Source organism: Cheilinus undulatus, linkage group 21 (assembly GCF_018320785.1).
Source record: "Cheilinus undulatus linkage group 21, ASM1832078v1, whole genome shotgun sequence".
Lineage (NCBI taxonomy): Eukaryota > Metazoa > Chordata > Actinopteri > Labriformes > Labridae > Cheilinus > Cheilinus undulatus.
The window spans coordinates 6393931-6411309 of NC_054885.1; the positions used below are offsets into that span (position 1 = coordinate 6393931).

Here is a 17379-nt window from a genome sequence, read left to right on the forward strand (position 1 = left end):
AGCCGAAACACTTACAGCCACCCACGCTGACACACAGTCCATCCAGAGGGCACACACTCCTCCCTCCCTCAGCAGGATGGGGTCAAAATTCAGCCTGTGAGTGTACCGAGACACACCAACATCCTCCCAGCAGTGAAAGGCTCAGCAAGACCACACGAGTTCAGGATCGTCCACGGAGCTTAAAAGCACTTGACACCTTTCCAGCTCTGAGCGGGTTTAGAAACCTGTCCACGTCTGAAGGTCAGGGCTGCTGTCGTCAAACTCATGAGTCTCTCAGTGTGGTGTGTATCGCTCAGCGGAGGCTTCTCTTCATGTCTCTACATCACTGTGTTCAGCTTTCTGTCGCTGTCTGCTGTCCTCATGTGTCAGAGCAGCGCTGCGGCATCAAGTCAGAAAGGCACAGAGCCGTTAAAGTGGACTTTATTTACTGACGTGTCTCTCTTTTGTGGTTTAAAGCTCCAAAGGTGGTTGGTTGAGGATGTAAGATCATTGAGAGAAATCCAGATGGGGGGCAGGGCTTCATTTCTGCATGGAGAGGTGATATAAAAGTGTTCGAGTTTTGTATTGTAGTCTGAAGAAGTGGAGTCACACAACACTTAAGTGTGCAGTGACCACTACATTGAAAGTCCTTTAGCCTTATTTATTGAAATCAAAAGCTATTTCAATCAAAAACATCTTCACAGGCCAAGTTCCATGTTAACATAGCACGCCTTCTTTGATATCATTCTTGCATCCATTGAACTTGTGGAGGATGTTATGTTGATATAGTGTTGGCATTTACAATCAGGAGTCCATGCATGTGTTGAAGTTGATCAGATGCTTTGCATCTTCTTCTTCCTGTTTGCATCGATTTGCTCTACTTGGATTGGCTCCAACAAGAACAGACCTGGCCAGATCTATCTCAAGTGGAGCAGAGCAGAGTTGGGCTTCTGGCTTTCTTCGAGAATGTAAAGACTGACAAGAAAGAAAGCACACTTTATAAAGTCCAAACAGTTCAAGAGAGTTGTCCAGTCTGTGCATTTTCATCTGATAGTATTGGCTACAACACAAAACTCAACCTACACTTCATTATGTCATCGTTATCAGTTAGCTTATACTTAAAAACTTGAACTGTTCACCTTAATAATCACTTTTATATGATTTATTGATAAATCAAATCTAGTTTGGATTTAATATAAATGAATGCATAAAAACTTGAGTAAGACATCCGGTGTCTGAGCTGAATGACGTCATGGCTGAATGTTTCTCGCTGCAGAAATGAGCTCAGAGACTAAAGCTTTGTTCTGAAACCTTGCAGTTTTTCTACGTCATTCAGGAAGAGGAAGAATTAATTTAGAGTCACCTGATTTATTAATAATCATCCTGAAAGGTCTGTATGAAATTTTTAGAGATGTGCTTTGAATTCAGCAGAGAGTGTCACTGAATGAAACGTCTTACAGGAGAGCTTTTTGATTGAGCTGCTTCCTTTCTCCTCTGTCTCCTCATCCATCGATTCACTCAGCGGTGATCCAACACGCCGTTCATTCAGCGCCTAGTTTATAGACTGTAGGTCGAATGCTAATCTCCTGATTGAACACTCAAAGACAAAGGTTATCGCCAAACAAATTTGGTTAGGGCAGCAAGGAGCGAAAGGATCTCAGCAGAGCCTGCACCTGATCTAATCAACAACACCGCTAAGTTGATTATAAACCTGCTGGATGGGAGCGCTGGCGATGGGAAGGGAGAGGAAAACCAGGAGAGAGGAACACCAGGAAGAGGGAGGAGAGGAACAGAGCAGAGGTGAGGTGAGCTGATGTTTAAAAACAGAACAAAGAAGAAGACTTCAGGGCATGAGAGGAAAACATGAGAAAATAAAAAAGAGAGGCTCAGGACAGAAGAGACCACACAGGAGTTCAGAAGAACAAAACCAAAGCAGAGCAGCTCTGAGGCTGTCAAAATGTTCAAAACCTTTTCAATACCACATTTTTTTACAATAAAACCTGTTATTTTTTTGATCAATAGTATCAAAAAGTACAAAAAGCCTTATATTAATTGCATCTAGCTGCTAAAAGTGATTGTAATCAAACTCCAAAGCAGTGTCTGAGTAGCAATAATTAGTTAGCTATAATCAACTCACAGAGAATGGCAAACTTCTGCATAATACCAAAGCAATGTTACACTAACACAAACTCCTACATCCTCTTTAAATCAAACATGTTCATAATATTCCAGAAGCAAAAACAAACAGTTGTCAAACTACTATGCAATGTCTGAACTGCACCAATACATCAGCAATGGCAGAAGGACGCCTTTAAACTACCTAAATTGCACGAATATGATGCCAGCATTTCTGAATAAAAAATATATGCAACTCCTGCACACTACCTTAATTGCACAACAATGTCAACAACGTTCATTGGCCAAAAATAAGTAGTTTGGCAACACAATGGGTCAAATAAAACAGTAAGCAAAATCAATCTGTCTAAATTCTATTTATGTGTTGGCAATATTTCAGTCCCAAAAACTGCAGGCAAATTCCGACATAATGTCTAAATTGCACAAAAACTTTGGCAATATTGCATTTCCCAAAAACTGCAGACAAACTCACATGCACAGTCTTTACTGGCAAAGTGTGTTGACAGTGTTTTGGTAAGAAAAAGTAGCAGGAGGTTTGCACCAACAACATCGCCAGAAAAATCCTGCACACTTCCTGCACTGCATAATGCAATGTAACATAACAGAAAAGGACTGCAAGATTTGGCAAATCTTTGGAACAAAGAAGTTGCAGGCAAACTTACAGGCTTTTTACATTGTAAACATATGTTTCCTTTATTATAGTATTTCAAAAGCTGCAGGAAAACACAGTCTTCATGCAAATACTTTGCAAAATTGTTGTACCGAAAGATGCACACAAAATTCTCTGAATTGCACAAATATGTCTGCAACATTTCATTCCAAAAAAGTTGCAGGAAAATGTTGACACTATGTCTAAACTGCCTATGACTTTGAAAAACAGCACAAGAGATTAGAAATAAATACAGTGCATTGTCTCAATTGCAAAGAAAAAAGGGAATGGTTGGCAGCTTTTTGGATTGGAGAAACTACAAGCAATCTCCTACAAACTGTCTGAACAGCAAAAAAATGTCGGTAACATTTCGATACTATAATTTAAATATAAACTCCTACATACTTCTGTAGTGTATGGCAGAAATATGTTGTGGCAATGTTTTTGGCACCATAAGGTTGCAGGAAAACTTCCATACATTGTTGATCTTGATTTGACATTGATTTTTTGGCAATGTTTCTGCTTGGTAGAGGTGCAGTAAACTCCTGTACATTATCTTCATTGCACCGATATTTTGGCGATGTTTTGTACCATAAAATTGCAGTAAACACCTGTATAATGTATTCATTAAACAAATATTTTGGTGATGTTCTGGCACCTTAAAGTTGCAGTAGACTCCTGTACATTGCCTAAACAGAACAGATATTCTTGCACAGTTTCAGTACCATAAAGTTGCAGTAAACTCCTGTACCTTGACTTTATTGCACAGATATTGGGCGGATGGTTCTGGACCATAAAATTGCAGTATAGTCCTGTACATTGTCTAAATAGAACAGATTTTTTGCACGGTTTTAGTACCATAAAGATGCAGTAGACTTCTGTACTTTGTTGTCATTGCACAGATATTTTGGTGATGTTCTGTACCATAAAGTTACAGTAAACTCTTGTACATTGTCTTCATTGCACAGGTATTTTGGCGATGTTTTGCACCATAAAGCTTCTGTTAAATCCTGTACATTGTCTTCATTGCACAGATCTTTTGGTGATGTGTTGGCACTATAAAGTTGCATTCAAGACCTGTACATTGTGTACATTGTCTTAATTGCACCGATATTGTGGTGATATTTCAGTACCATAAAGGTGCAGTAAAGTCCTGTGCATTGTCTTAATTGCACAGATATTTTGGTGATGTGTTGGCACCATAAAGTTGCAGTGAACTCCTTTACATTGTCTTCATTGAACAGATATTTTGGCAATGTTTCAGTACCATAAAGTTGCAGTAAACTCCTGTACATTGTGTTCATTGCACAAATATTTTGGTGATGTTTTGTACTATAAAGCTGCAGTAAACTCCTCCACACAGACCCCAGCGGGGCTCACACGTTCTAACAGCTGAATTCTGTCGTCGGGTAACAGCAGCTGAAGGAAAGTCGCCTGTTATCTCGAAGCGGTAGGCTGCGGTAAAACAAATGCAGAGCTTCAAACAGGGAGTGAACTAACAAGCAGACAGGCAGGGGGCTGAAACGACATCTAAAGAGTTTACTGGAACGGACAACAAAGCTTCTCCGCCTCGGTGCAGGAAGCAGTTCAGCTCAGAGCAGGAGCACAAAAATTATCCACATCCCTCGTCATCCGTTTGAGCCAGAGAGGTGAGCATGTGTTTCAGCAGGAGGATCCTGTTTGGATGTGGGTGAATGTCGACAGGAAAATCTGTTCAGGATAGATTTAACAAGTCGGTTTGATTTGATAGGAGCAAGAGTTTGGCGTTAAAGCAATGCACTGCTTTCTAAAGTTTTACCTTTTGTCCTTTAGACTTTGGTCCTTATTAAGACACTTCTTAAACATGCAGAGCTGTCAGATTATAAATGGTCAGTATCACTCATTAGTTCCCATTTCAGAGTCAAAGAGCAGACTAATTTTTCCCTGGTTGATCTTTCACATGTACAAATTTGAAGTGTATAAAACCATGTACTAATACACAAATTCCACCCACTAATAGAACTTAGTTATCTAAAATTAAACAGGCTAAAAAATTAGCACAGCCCTTGTCTGCTTTTAGACAGCACTTAACCTTTGTCTGACCGTGGAAACTCTAAAAGCAGGAACAGAGTGTCTGTCTGAACACCAGTCTGAGTCACTAAAAGACGATTCACTGTGGTTCTTTTCCATCTGCTGAGGGTCCTAGACCCCCCTCTCTTACATGAAAAGGACGTTAATACATTTTTACTGTTGCATAACCTCATATTAAAGTTAAGCAAAAAAAAATGTTTCATGCAAACATAACTATGAACAAATTGCATCACTGTGTTTGCAGTCACTGGGCTTTATTTTGACGTCTAAAGTACAGGGTGCACAGTGTAACGGGACACGTCTGACTATATTCTGCTATTTCCGGCACAAAGCCAGGTGCAGAGCAAAGAGGTCAGATGAAATTGCTTGATTATAGACCTTTTGCATCTGACGTCACACAGTCTGTTCCATCCAGTTTAGGACCCAAATCTGATCCAGGTCCTGCATCTGTCAGGGATATTATTCAGTATGATTGGCCGTGCACTGGACAGTTCCCCGATGTGGGTTTTGCAACCAACTTTGCAGGTGTGTCTCAGAATTGCTGCATTGATGCCTTATCTACACCTGTAGATCTTTGTTTGCTTATCGTTTAATATCTAATGTTAAGTGTAAGTGCAAGTAGGAAGCAGCTATCAAAGTCAAATTGTATTATATTTATTTATGCATAGCTGGCCATGAAAGCTGGTTAAAAAGAGTAGAAAATACCAGTCATGTGTAAGCTTAAAGCTCTTGTTTCTTGCCTGGATGGCAAGAGGGACATGACAATCATTTGATGCTAATGCTGAATAAATACTAGCGTCCACATTCTTGTGCTGTATATCGTCACCCAGTGCTTTGGTCACAAGTTATAGGAGTTTGGAGTTTTAAAGGGATATTTCAGGATTTTTGAAGTTGGGTTGTATGAGGTGCTTGGCTATAGTAGTGGCATTAGCCTCTAGTGATTTCTGTGAAAGTTGATTCTGTGGTTATAAAGAGCTCAGAGAGATCCGTGGCATAGTGTCTATAGATGGGAATGTTTTGTCCACATAGTTTAACGAGTTTACGTAAAAATGGGCCAAGAAAATATGTTGGCTCGCCTGCACCCTGTGTCGAAAACATACAAAGCACTTAATTTCTCCCAAAAACCACTCAGCGTCAGGCACTAACTTCATATGACCCATCTTCAAAAATCCCTAAATATCCCATTAAGTTAGATAAACCCAGCACAGTGTACATATAACTATCACCAGTTTCTTGTTAAAATTGGGGCTAAACTGCACTTATCACAGTGATGCTATGAAGGCGTGGATCGTGTCATTACAACAGCAAAACAGAGGGCTTCCTGGGGGGAAAAAAGAAAGTTTAAAGTTTAAAACTTTTGAACCATAAATCTAAGGCACTTACTATTTGTTCCATTGTTCTAATGATGCTATCTACGCCTTTGAAGCCCTTACAGTAGCTTTTCTAGTAAGCCTGGTACTTGGGTGACTTTCCAGGGTCTTTAAAAATCATATTCGCACAAGTAACTCAATTTTTTTTATCAATTTTCAATCTTTTTTTTTATTAGTATTCTGCTAGCTTGGCATTAGTGACCATGTTCCCAAACTAGATGTCACATGGGCTGTGACAACCAATAACAGGCTGTCCCATCGTCACACCGAACAGTGCATGTGAACACATTTGGGAGCTGAAAGAGAGGGCCTGAGTGGAGAAAAGGGAGACAGTCTGGGACGTGTCCCTCTGTGTCACTGCAGACAGGAACTGCTTTGAAAAATGTCTTGTTTTGTAAATATTTCAATAGTTTGAAGACTTTTTTGTCACAGAATGATTATTATTTCCCATTTGGTGCCCAAGAGATGGGAGAACAAGCTTGTGTGAAAAAAAAAGTTGTTTTTGTTTACTTTGTCACATGAAAATCTTTGAGTTTAAATTTCCATCTTGTTTTCTTTTTTGTCTTAATAGTCTCATGGCTTTTGTAAAATTCCAGTGACATTACTGCAGCACACATGTTCTTAAAGACTAGGTTACCTTTAAAATGATGTTTAGAGCTTGGCTGTGCACAGGGTTGATGTTTCACAAGCTTTTTAAGACAATAAGTCCAGCCGAGACACAATGGTTAAAAAAAGCCTCTGGCTCAGAGGGCTAACTTTTCATAACCTGGGTCTGTCTGAGGGATAAACTTTTAATTGACTTTTAATTTTTGGGTGATGACTTAATTAAAAAAAAGCCTAATATTTCTACTTTTCTTATTCCCAAGCACGACCCACTGAAAAAGGCTGTACAACCCAGTTTTGGGTCCTGACCCACCAGTTCAGAACCGCAGCTCAAAATTGGTTATTAAACATACCCACAATTTCCACATACAAAGGCTGCACGGCACTCTGCAGCACCACGGTTTTGCTCCAACCAAAGGCAGGTGATGACGTCCACTGGAAGTGTTCTGCTACCTTTTGGGGGTTAATTTATCATCCATTCTAGCATGAGTCCATGATACTATTGAATCCGCCATTGAGTGAGTACATTAGGAAGTTCAAAGGTTAATGTTTGCTTAAAGGATCTGTGGTTTTATGTAAAATCCTTTGGCTAAATATCCTCAAAAGTTAACTTTTCCTTGTCAATAGCGACGTTGTGGCTCTGTGACCCACTGACCTCCTGGTGACTCTTTGCTCTTGCTGCAGGATGAGACGTAATGTTGATATAGTGATGATTTACGATCGGGAGTCCACGCATTGTGTTGTATTTTGAAGTTCTGGAAACTCAATGCTTTTGACTTCCTGTTTGGAGCTTTCTGATTGACGGGGATTGATGCAGTTTGACAGTGAAACACAGCGGAGTGGCGCTTCAGGGACAGCTGGTAGTGGAATTGCTCTGATTGACTAGAAAGGAAGCAATTTGCTCTGCAGTACAATTTGAGGGCAGATCACGGTGCACCTGTGTTGTATGTGTAAAATGCAGGTTAGTGGGAGTGCTGAATTTACCTTCTGTCTGTCTCTTACTTTACTTTTAGTTGCCCTTTTGTTGTAGAAAAACACCCAAACAAGTTTTATGTTTGTTGAAATCTCTACCCTGATTCTGATGATTCCCTGTAAGGTGACTTTATCCCGTCTGTGTGACTGTTCTGCTGCAGAAAACACAAAAAGAACCAAGAGTTTTCTACAGCAGCAGCCAGACTGGTGTCCTAAAAGAACAACAATCAATCTCCTCTGAGGCTCGCAGACACATGCATCCTTTAGGATACCCACACTCCAACAGACACGGGCCTTCAGTGGCAGTGTGTCTCTGTTCCAGCACAATAAAAACACACAGAGGAGAGTCAGAGGGCTGAGACTGCCCCTGAATGTAACGTTGTGCTGAGCGTTGGAGCACAGCGTGACGGGGGCCGCTGTTCGTCGACTCAAACGCCATTGGGACCAATTAAGCAGCGCGCAGAGCAAACCGAAACACAGAGCTTTGCAACTGGTTCAAAAAGGCCTGCCGCTGAGACGGACAGCTGAGGGGGCGGAGTTTCCAGAGGAAGGGGGCGTGTGAAGTGGGTGTTTGTGAGTGCGGGGTATTATTACATGGGGGGAAGATGATCACAGCGAGCAGGGGATGAAGGTGCACGTGTGAATTAGTGAGTAAACATCTGCAGCAGCTGTGTTTGTGCTGATACATGCCGGGTGGGTCGTGTTGATGCTGCACCACCTGAACCTGTGCACCTTTCAGAGCTGCTGTGTGAAGCAGTTTAGCCTCCATAAATCATTGACGCATTAATTTAAAGTCATACAGCGAGAGCAACTGTAAATAAATGACTGTGAGTAGATTAAATCACTGCTGAGACACGCTGCCTCTTTAGCACACACTCAACACCACAGAGCTGGGATTCAAGAGATTTGTCCACGATAGCTTAGGGGCAAAAAGGAGCTTGTTTAACTGCAAACAATGCAGGTAAAGAGCATTATTCCTGCAGAGCACTCACGGTTTGTCACTATAACTGATGCTGCCATGCAGGATTATTCAATTACTTCTTTAAAAGGCTAGATTTAAGAAAAATATGATGGAATACCTTACATTGCATTCATAAGGTCGGCCGTACACTGCATAAACGTGTAAATGTAGTGAAATATCACCTTTTATTGTACAATAAAAACTCTTTATGATGCACAATCAGCCCACAATTTACAAGCTCATACACTCTGAGCTTAAAGCGAACGCTGTACCGGATAAATCAAGATGGATCACTGACATTTGTCAATAAAGTTTCCTTTGAAAACCCTCAGAGACAGATGAAGTCACATCTATGTGTATTTCAGTTAACCTGACACATTGCATGGGATATCTTCCTGTCATCGAGGCAAACGCTCATTGAAAGTGTCTGGGAAGGGCAGAACCTTTGCAAAAAAGATGACTGGACAAATGTTCTGTCCGTCTCCATCATTACCAGCCAATCAGAACAATGAATCATATCACGTAGTGAGCTCACCGCGGAGGTCCTCATTGGGGACTCAGGATGTTAGAGGGGCTCCTGCTCTATGTGGGGGGATTAAAACTACAACACCACTGTAAGTGAATAGCTTTTTAGCAATTGCGTGACCAAGAATGTCCATTTAGGGTCAGGAAGTGCAATAGTACGTATATGCAGGCATGCAGGCAGCAGTTTCAAGACCGCAGATTCAGGACTGTAGCTCAAGGACCTGCATTTTTCGCAATGGCGCCACCAAAAGCAATGGAGGACCATTGCAATTAAATGAGTTGCAGCAGGTTATGGACCGCAAATTTAGAACCGTAGAGCTAGGACGTGTTTTTTTCTCTTGTGTAGGCACAGTTTCAGAAATCCACAGTTCAGTTAAATTGCTTTTTAATGTGATTAGTGTTTCCCTTTAATTTTATATCACTGTTTTATGCATGTTTAGTTGTGTAAGCCAAATTTTTTTTACAACAACGTTAAGACTGCTTGCTGAGTACAGGCTAAATAAGAATCTCTTTGGGTACAGATTCTCAAATTGCCTTATTTAATTTTACTTCTTTTAGTTTAAAAAGTTTTCATTTTACTAATTTTCTTTTTTTATCCAAGAACCTCAACTCGCTAAATACTACGCTCTGATTATCGTCCATCGCTGTCGTAGGTAGAAGCAATAGCAATAGCTAGCAATCTGTGTTTAAAGGAAGGCCCATAAACAACGCATGTGTGCAAGCAGGGTCCTAGATCTACAGTCCTGAATCTGCCGCTCTGAAACTGCAGGTAAACCCTTCTCTGGAAGTGGGGACAGCCTTTAGGAATGAAGGGAATGGAGTAGATGAAAGTACTTAGCTCTAAATGGACCTCATCAGAAAATTTCTATGTACATTGAAACAACTGCTACACTTTACAAAAAGTGATTTTTACCACAGTTTCACATAATCTAAAAAAATCCTCATTTGTCACAGACATGCTCAAATTGAAATGGTGATATATATTATCAACAAGATAAACCTTGTGAGGTGAGCAACTAAGTAAAAGTGCGTCGTCCATGAACGAGCCTGTGCTATGAAAAAGCTCTTATGTGTTAGTCACTGTAGCTAGCTCCTGTTTGAGTGCAAGTTTCCTTTCCTCCATCCTTTGTTGTTATTTGGTCCAGTTTTAAAAAGCCAAACTGGGACCAAATGAAGAGCCGGATGAGTTCCTGTCTGCTGCCGTTACTTTTTGGACATAAAAGTAGTTTAAGAATGTTAATATTTTTCACACTTTGAACCCTTGGAATAGCTGTAAACAGCTCAAAACAAGTCTCTTCCTGACCCCTAAGGGGTGTTCTCCACCTGCAAAGAACCTGTACCTGTTGCTTCACATCAGCTATGCTGAGCTCGATGGTTTTATCAGGCAATAGGATCACATGAAGCTTCTCCCATCATTACTGGACACATGGGTCAAGCAGCAGGGAGGAGTTTCAGCTATGTTGTGGGATTTTCCTGTCCTCACTTTGTAAATTACACACAGCAGTCAGCATCATTAAGAGTCATCCATTAAAACTTTAAATAGTCCTAGACGTACCTCCTCTTTCTTTCTGCTAACTCCAGTAACCCCCCCTGCAAAAACAAAAAATCTCTCTATCTGGTGCTACCCATTGCTGACAATTGCTCAGTAGATCCCTTTTTCTTCCATTTATGTTTTTCTTCCCCTGAGGTCCTCTCACATCCCCCAGGGGAGGCCGCCACACTTTAAAAACCTGGTCTAGTGGCTCTGCTCTCTCTGACTGTGTGTGCAAACAATACAGAAATTCATATCTGGTTGGAAGCAGCCGATCAGAGATCATATCCCCCAGTGCTCTATATGACAAACTACATGGGCATCAAACCTGGCATGCAAAGCAAAAGATCCAGTCAAATCGGCCTGAAACCTCACAGTGTCAGATCTAAATAAAAAGCCTCTGACATGCAAACAATAACCCATCTTTTCCATGCTTTAAATAAGGAAGTATGGATAAACATGGATGTTCTCTGGTATTATGGATGTACTTCAAGTGTTACAGTACATCCTCACTCACCTGAGCACTTCATTGGGGTTGCCTGAGATGGGAGTTTTCTTGTCCGGAGCTCCGTGACACTCTGACTTCAGCAGCGTGTGAGGTCCGCGGTCCATCATCATAGTGGAGGTTGCCATGGTGATGATCGCCACACCGTCACGGACACGCGCGTCCAGGCCGTAGTCCCACTCGTCGTAGGAGACAGAGAGAAGACCTGGGCAGACGAATAGAAAGAAAAGATGGAGGATTAGACGGAGGCAGAATAGAAATGTAAAAATAGAGCAGAAAAACTGTTCTGTTTGGAAAAGTGAAGCTAGAGAGAGACAAAGAGAGACAGACAGATGGAGGAGACTAAAGCGTGGAGACACAGGGATAACGCAGAGTGTATATGTTTTGAACGCGCTCCAAGAGACAGAATTCTCACACAGACACGATGTGATGACTCAGAGCAGATGAACAGATCTCCATCCTGCCTGACTAAGAGTCTATCACCTCACTGTGTCTGTCCATCTGTCTGTCTACAGAACTGTCTATCTGTATCTGTTTGTTAGACCGTCTGCAGGTCTGTTTGTCTGTCCGTCTGTCAGAGGACACCACAATGCTGAGCGTCGTGTCAAAGAAAGAATGAGTCAGCTGCCAGGCCTGTCTCTGAACACTGAGTTTGATAATTACCATAAACAACCAAATATATCTTCCTTTTCATCCTTTTCCCTCAGGGCTGCTTCTTTAGCTCTGCAAGTAGAGCCTAAGACCACCACATCAGACCTGACTTTGACTCTAACCCTTCTGTCAAAACATTCCCTTTCTCTTCATTCGTCCTGACAGAGGAAAGAAAAAGAGAAAATTATTCATGGACATGAAATTATCAGGAGATTGATGGGGTGTTGATGCCAGCAGAGTTAAAGAGAGACTGAAAAATTGGGAGATGAGGATGGGAGATTTAGGGCAGCAATGGTTCAAGAGTTAGGGTCAAGGCTGGCCATGTTTTCCTTTCCTATTTTGGCAACAATATGTTGTCAACCTAGAGCAACTACAAAGGTATCCAGCCCCCTTGGATATTTTACCCTTTTGTTGATTTTATAAATAAATCGTGGTCAATCAGGAGATCACCTGAGTGTAGTGAATGTGTCTAAAGTGATTTTAGTATAAAGACACCTGTGTCTGTAATATCCAGTCACTAGTTAATCAGTATTCCTGGCTACCATTGCACCATGAAGCCAAAAGAACACCCTCGGTTGAACGAGTTCTTCACCAGTCAAAGCTTTATAAGAGAAAGCCACTGTTGAAGAAAACTCAGACTAAATCTGGACTAGAGTTCACCAAAAGGCACGTGAGAGACTCCATCGACAAGTAGAAGAAAGATCTTTGGTCTGAAGACACCGAAGTGGAGCTTTAAGGCCATCAGACAAGGCGCCAAACAACGTGCATCACCACAAACACACCAACCCTACTGTGGAGCACGGTAGTGGCAGCATCATGCTGTGGGGATGCTTCTCAGCAGTCGGCCCTGGAAGGCTTGTAAAGGTAGAGGGTAAAATGAATATGGACAATATGGGAAAATCCTGGAGGACAATCTGATTCAGGCTGATTTATTTTCCAGCAAGACAATGACTCAAAGCAAACAGTGAAAGCTCACAGAACTAACAAAGCCTGTGTGACGTTAGCCGTTTGATTACGACAGCTTTTGAAGCAAATCCGTGGCAGCCTCCATATTGAAATTGTTGTCTTAACCGAATTTTGGCTCAACCTAACGATGGACAAGAGCACGCCCACTGAGCTCAACTTCCTGTCAGCTAAGCTAGCACTAATGCTAGCCTTTTGGTTGACAAATAGAAGCATCTGCCTGTCCAGCTATCTGTCAGTCAAATGAGACGTGCCAATTGGTGCGCAGTGAAGTTTAAAGATAATCAAAATGACAGTACAGTAAGAGCACATGAAGACATCAGCTAATGAGACATGGTTGTTTTTTTGACCCAGGTTGTAAAGCAGTTTATTTCCAGTCAAAAAAGACGGCCTTTTAACATGTGCTGGGTACGGGGCTTCCGGTGTTCCTGCAGCCAGCCTCAAGTGGGCACTTGCTGTATTGCAATTTTTTTGCACTTCCACATTGGCTTCATTTTTCAGGACCAGAGAGCAAAAGCTACGCAGAAATGGTTTAGAGACAACAGGGTGAATGAAATGGAATTGAAAAGGGATGTTCACAAAGAAGAATGGAGTAAAACTGCCGCGTCCAGAGTCAGAGCTGTGATTGCAGCCAAAGGTGACTCTACTAAATACTGACTTGAAGAGTGAATATTTATGCAGTCACTTATTTTACAATACACATTTTTATTCAATTGACATTACTTTGTAGAAATCTGTTTTCACTCTGACATTACAGAGTTTTTTTATTTTCATTTTTTTGTCAAAAGAGCCAAACATTTTTTTTTTTTTTTAAGGTTCATTTTGGGCATCACTGTGCCTTCACCTCGATAGAGGAGGACAGCGGATAGAGTCGGAAACAGGGACGAGAGCGGGGGAGAGACACACGGCAAAGGGCCCCAGGCCGGACCCGAACCTGGGCCGCCCGCGCACACGGGGCGCACGCCCCAAACACTCGGCCACCCGCGCCCCAGAGCCAAACATTTTGATTACAGTTATTTTATAAAATCAATGAAGGAGTGAAACATCCAAGGTGGTGAATATTTTAAATAGGCACTGTATATATGGGAAATTATGACATTGTTACACTGATACAATGCCAAAGCATTTGTGTAATTATGTTAAGTTGAATAAAATGCAATCATTGATTGTTGATGAAAAGCTTCCATTGTAATCATGTAATTTAGAGTGTTTGCAGGAGCATCAATTATTTCATAACCCAAATAGTCCCACTTTATTTGTAAAACTAAAAGAGTGACCAAGACAATGCCAGCAAATACTTTGGTACCAAAATGTTGCTTATTTATTGTTGCCATATAATCCAGGAGTAGGAAATTGTTTGCATTTTTGCCTCCGCCAAGGAGGTTATGTGATCGAGTGTGTTTATTTGTTTGTTTGTTCATTTGTTAGCAACATAACTCAAAAAGTCATGGATGGATTTTCATGAAATTCTCAGGAAATGTCAGAAATGCCATAAGGAAGAACTGATTAGATTTTGTGAGTGATCCGGATCACCGTCTGGATCCAAGAATTTTTTAAAGGATTCTGTACTGTTGGGAGATAGGGCTAATGGCAGAGGTCTGCGCTGTTACCACTTTACACCAGGAGATGGCGGACATGAGTAACTGATTCAAAGTTTTGGAATTTATAGAGTTTGAAAGACGCACGCCCGGTCGAGCAGACGAGTCGGAGCGTAACAGAGAGAACACTCACAATGCTGGGAGGAATAGAGGAATATTCACCCTCTGCCATGACAGTCCACATGTAGTGAAGCCAATGCTTTGCCTCCCTGTGTCTCCACCCCACCGGGGAGGGGTAATCAGCAAATTAGATTTTGGGAGTGATCCAGATCACCGTCTGGATCCAGGAATGTTTTTAAAGGATTCTTCACTATTGGGAGATAGGGCTGATGGCGGAGGTCTGCGCTCTCTGAGTGCTTTTCTAGTTTGGTAAGGAAATTAGTCAATGTATTTGAGCGATTAAGTCAGTACCCACAATTTTCAGCAATGTACATTACCAGCTATTTATACAAAACAAAAATAAAACAAAAAAAACAGCTTGCAAGAGCTTGCTCGTAGATTTTTTGTTTCAAATAATGTTGCATGCACTTTTACAACTCAGATGGTGCGCAGGAAATTTCTGGTGTGAATATGTTGAATGCAGAAGGTTATTTGTAAATTTTTAAGCCATGAACTTTTTTAGCATATTTGTACGATTGAGAGTTTTGCGGTTTTGTAATGCAGTTTAGAAACTTTGCAAAAGATACTCATTAGCAAAATGGTGCTTATGTATTTGCACAATTTTGATGGTATACAAAAGCTTCTGTTGAATTTTTCTTCATTGCTGTGCAGATCTATGTGCAATTTAGACATCGCTAAAGTTTTATGCATCTTTTTCTGTTTGCCTTTAGGATTGATTCCATCTCTATGCACCTATCTCTTGAGGTAGATGCAGCTTTCTGAGCTTTCTGATCCTTTCAATCATTAAAAGAACAGATTATATTGATTTGAAATATTTGGTATCCTAAATTATTGAGGTTCTGATAATTCTGAAAACCTTTATGTTTCATCGCAGAGCTCTCAGTGGCGCTCTCGCTGCCTTCAGGTCCATTTATCTGTCTTTCTGCCTCCCTCTCTGTCCCTCTGTGTGTCCATCAGCCGGTCCGTGTCGATCTGACAGAGTATGACCACATGTCAGCCCGTCCACTACCATGTCAGCGTGCAGAAATAGACAGGCGGCCCGGCAACCTGCTTCCCTCATGAGAGCTCAGCGCTGACAGCTCCAGCCCTGCAGGACCACATCTAATGTCACACACTGTTGACACATTCTCACTCTCACTCACTGCTCCCTCTCTGCACACTTTACTTTTTATTATTTTATGGTGAAGACTCTCTCCTGAGATGATCTATGTGTGTGCTCATGCACCATGAGGTATATTCTCCTCTACATCCTGGGAACTGCGGCGTGTATGTTCCTACATCTCTCAGGACATGTTCAAATGTCACAACACAGACATGTCAGCTGGAAATGTTATAGCTGAGCAGCACTGTGGCAGCTCTGGAGCCTTTTTCTGGCCTGTAAACTCTAAAAGGCTGTCTTCCTGTCACATACAGACGCAGGAAAGAAAATCCTGACGACTGCAGAGTATCCACAAGCTGGAGAATTGATTGGAGAAAGTACGGTATCACAGGGTATTTTTGGAAACAGCTTATTATCGTCAGTGATGTCAGACAGGCTGGTTACGTTAGCACAGTCTGTACAGCAGAGGTTTGAGGCTCTGATCGGGGAAAATACAGACAGGAGAGCTATTAGAGAGAGGGAGAGGAAGAAGAGGGACAACACAAGCAGGGAGAAGAAGTCTGACAGCAGCAGGGATGGGAGATAAAGAAGAAAGAGGGAGGAGAGAGTTTGGGGCTGAAATATCAGAGGGAACAACGGCATGAAATAAGAAAGAAAGGAAAGGAAGCGAGAGTAGGAGGAGAGATGGTTCCCCAGAGCGCCACTTAAGGAGAGCATCAGTGGGATTACCCCCGAGAATTGGAGGCTCTTCATCACACATGGTGCAAATTATTAAGTGTGCCTGGTAAGCAAATTCACCCCACGGCTAACAAGCACCCTCCGCTGAACCCTGAACTGCTGGATTCAAACACAAGCGCACACACCATCAGTCAGAGCGCTTTCACCCCGTATTAGTCCTGAATTCAGAGAGTTAAATGTCACTGCAGGCTCCATGTGGAGTCAGAAGTCAAGGCTTGGACCCAGGAATGTCAGGGAAAGACAAGAGAATGAGTTAAGCAATGGAAATAAACTACAGTTTCCCTAAGGTACTGATCATCAACTGGCAGCCCGAGGGCCATATCAGGGCCCCCTAAGCTTCCTGTCTGCCCCCTGAAGGTTATTCAACTCAGAACAGGAGGAAAGGAAGATGTTGTGGTTTTAAGAGTATCTTTTGGCTTTAAATGTCCACAGCTGTTAAATTAATCAACAAAAAATATTGAAAGAGTTACCTAACGTTTGATCTGTTTTTACAGAAATTCACTTGTCAGCCATTATTAGTAAACATAATTTTTTAAAATGCATTAGGACTGGCAGAAATGTTGCAAAAATGGCCAGGTAAAGTGGTAAAGAGGGGTTAGAGAATGGCACAAAGGGACAAATATTGGCAGGAAAAGTGATGAATAGAAGTAAAATGTGGGGAAAAAAATGTGGTAAAAGAGGGAAAAAGAGGCAAAAAGAATCAAAAATGAGTTAAAGTGTCAAAAATGGTGCAAAAAAGTCATGAAAATGGGTTAAAAAGAAGCAAAAATGTATATAAGAGAGGCAAAAGGAGATGAAACATGCAGGAAAAAAGGTTTAAAAGGGATGAAACAAAGGCGGAACTTGGATTGACGAGGCAAAAAGGGGCAAAAAGTGTAAAAAAATGGGTTGAAGTATCAAAATGGCGCA

At 41.6% G+C, this 17379-nt stretch overlaps 1 protein-coding gene across 2 annotated transcripts in view; it reads right to left on the minus strand.

Annotated features, from left to right (window-relative positions):
• LOC121503574 (glutamate receptor ionotropic, NMDA 2B) overlaps window positions 1-17379 on the minus strand; it is a 276993-nt gene that overhangs the window by 67480 nt on the left and 192134 nt on the right. For both annotated transcript variants that reach the window (XM_041778041.1, XM_041778042.1), the window contains one exon: window positions 11314-11506. In XM_041778041.1, coding sequence (XP_041633975.1) covers window positions 11314-11506 — 193 coding nt within the window. The remainder of the gene's footprint in view (window positions 1-11313; window positions 11507-17379) is intronic.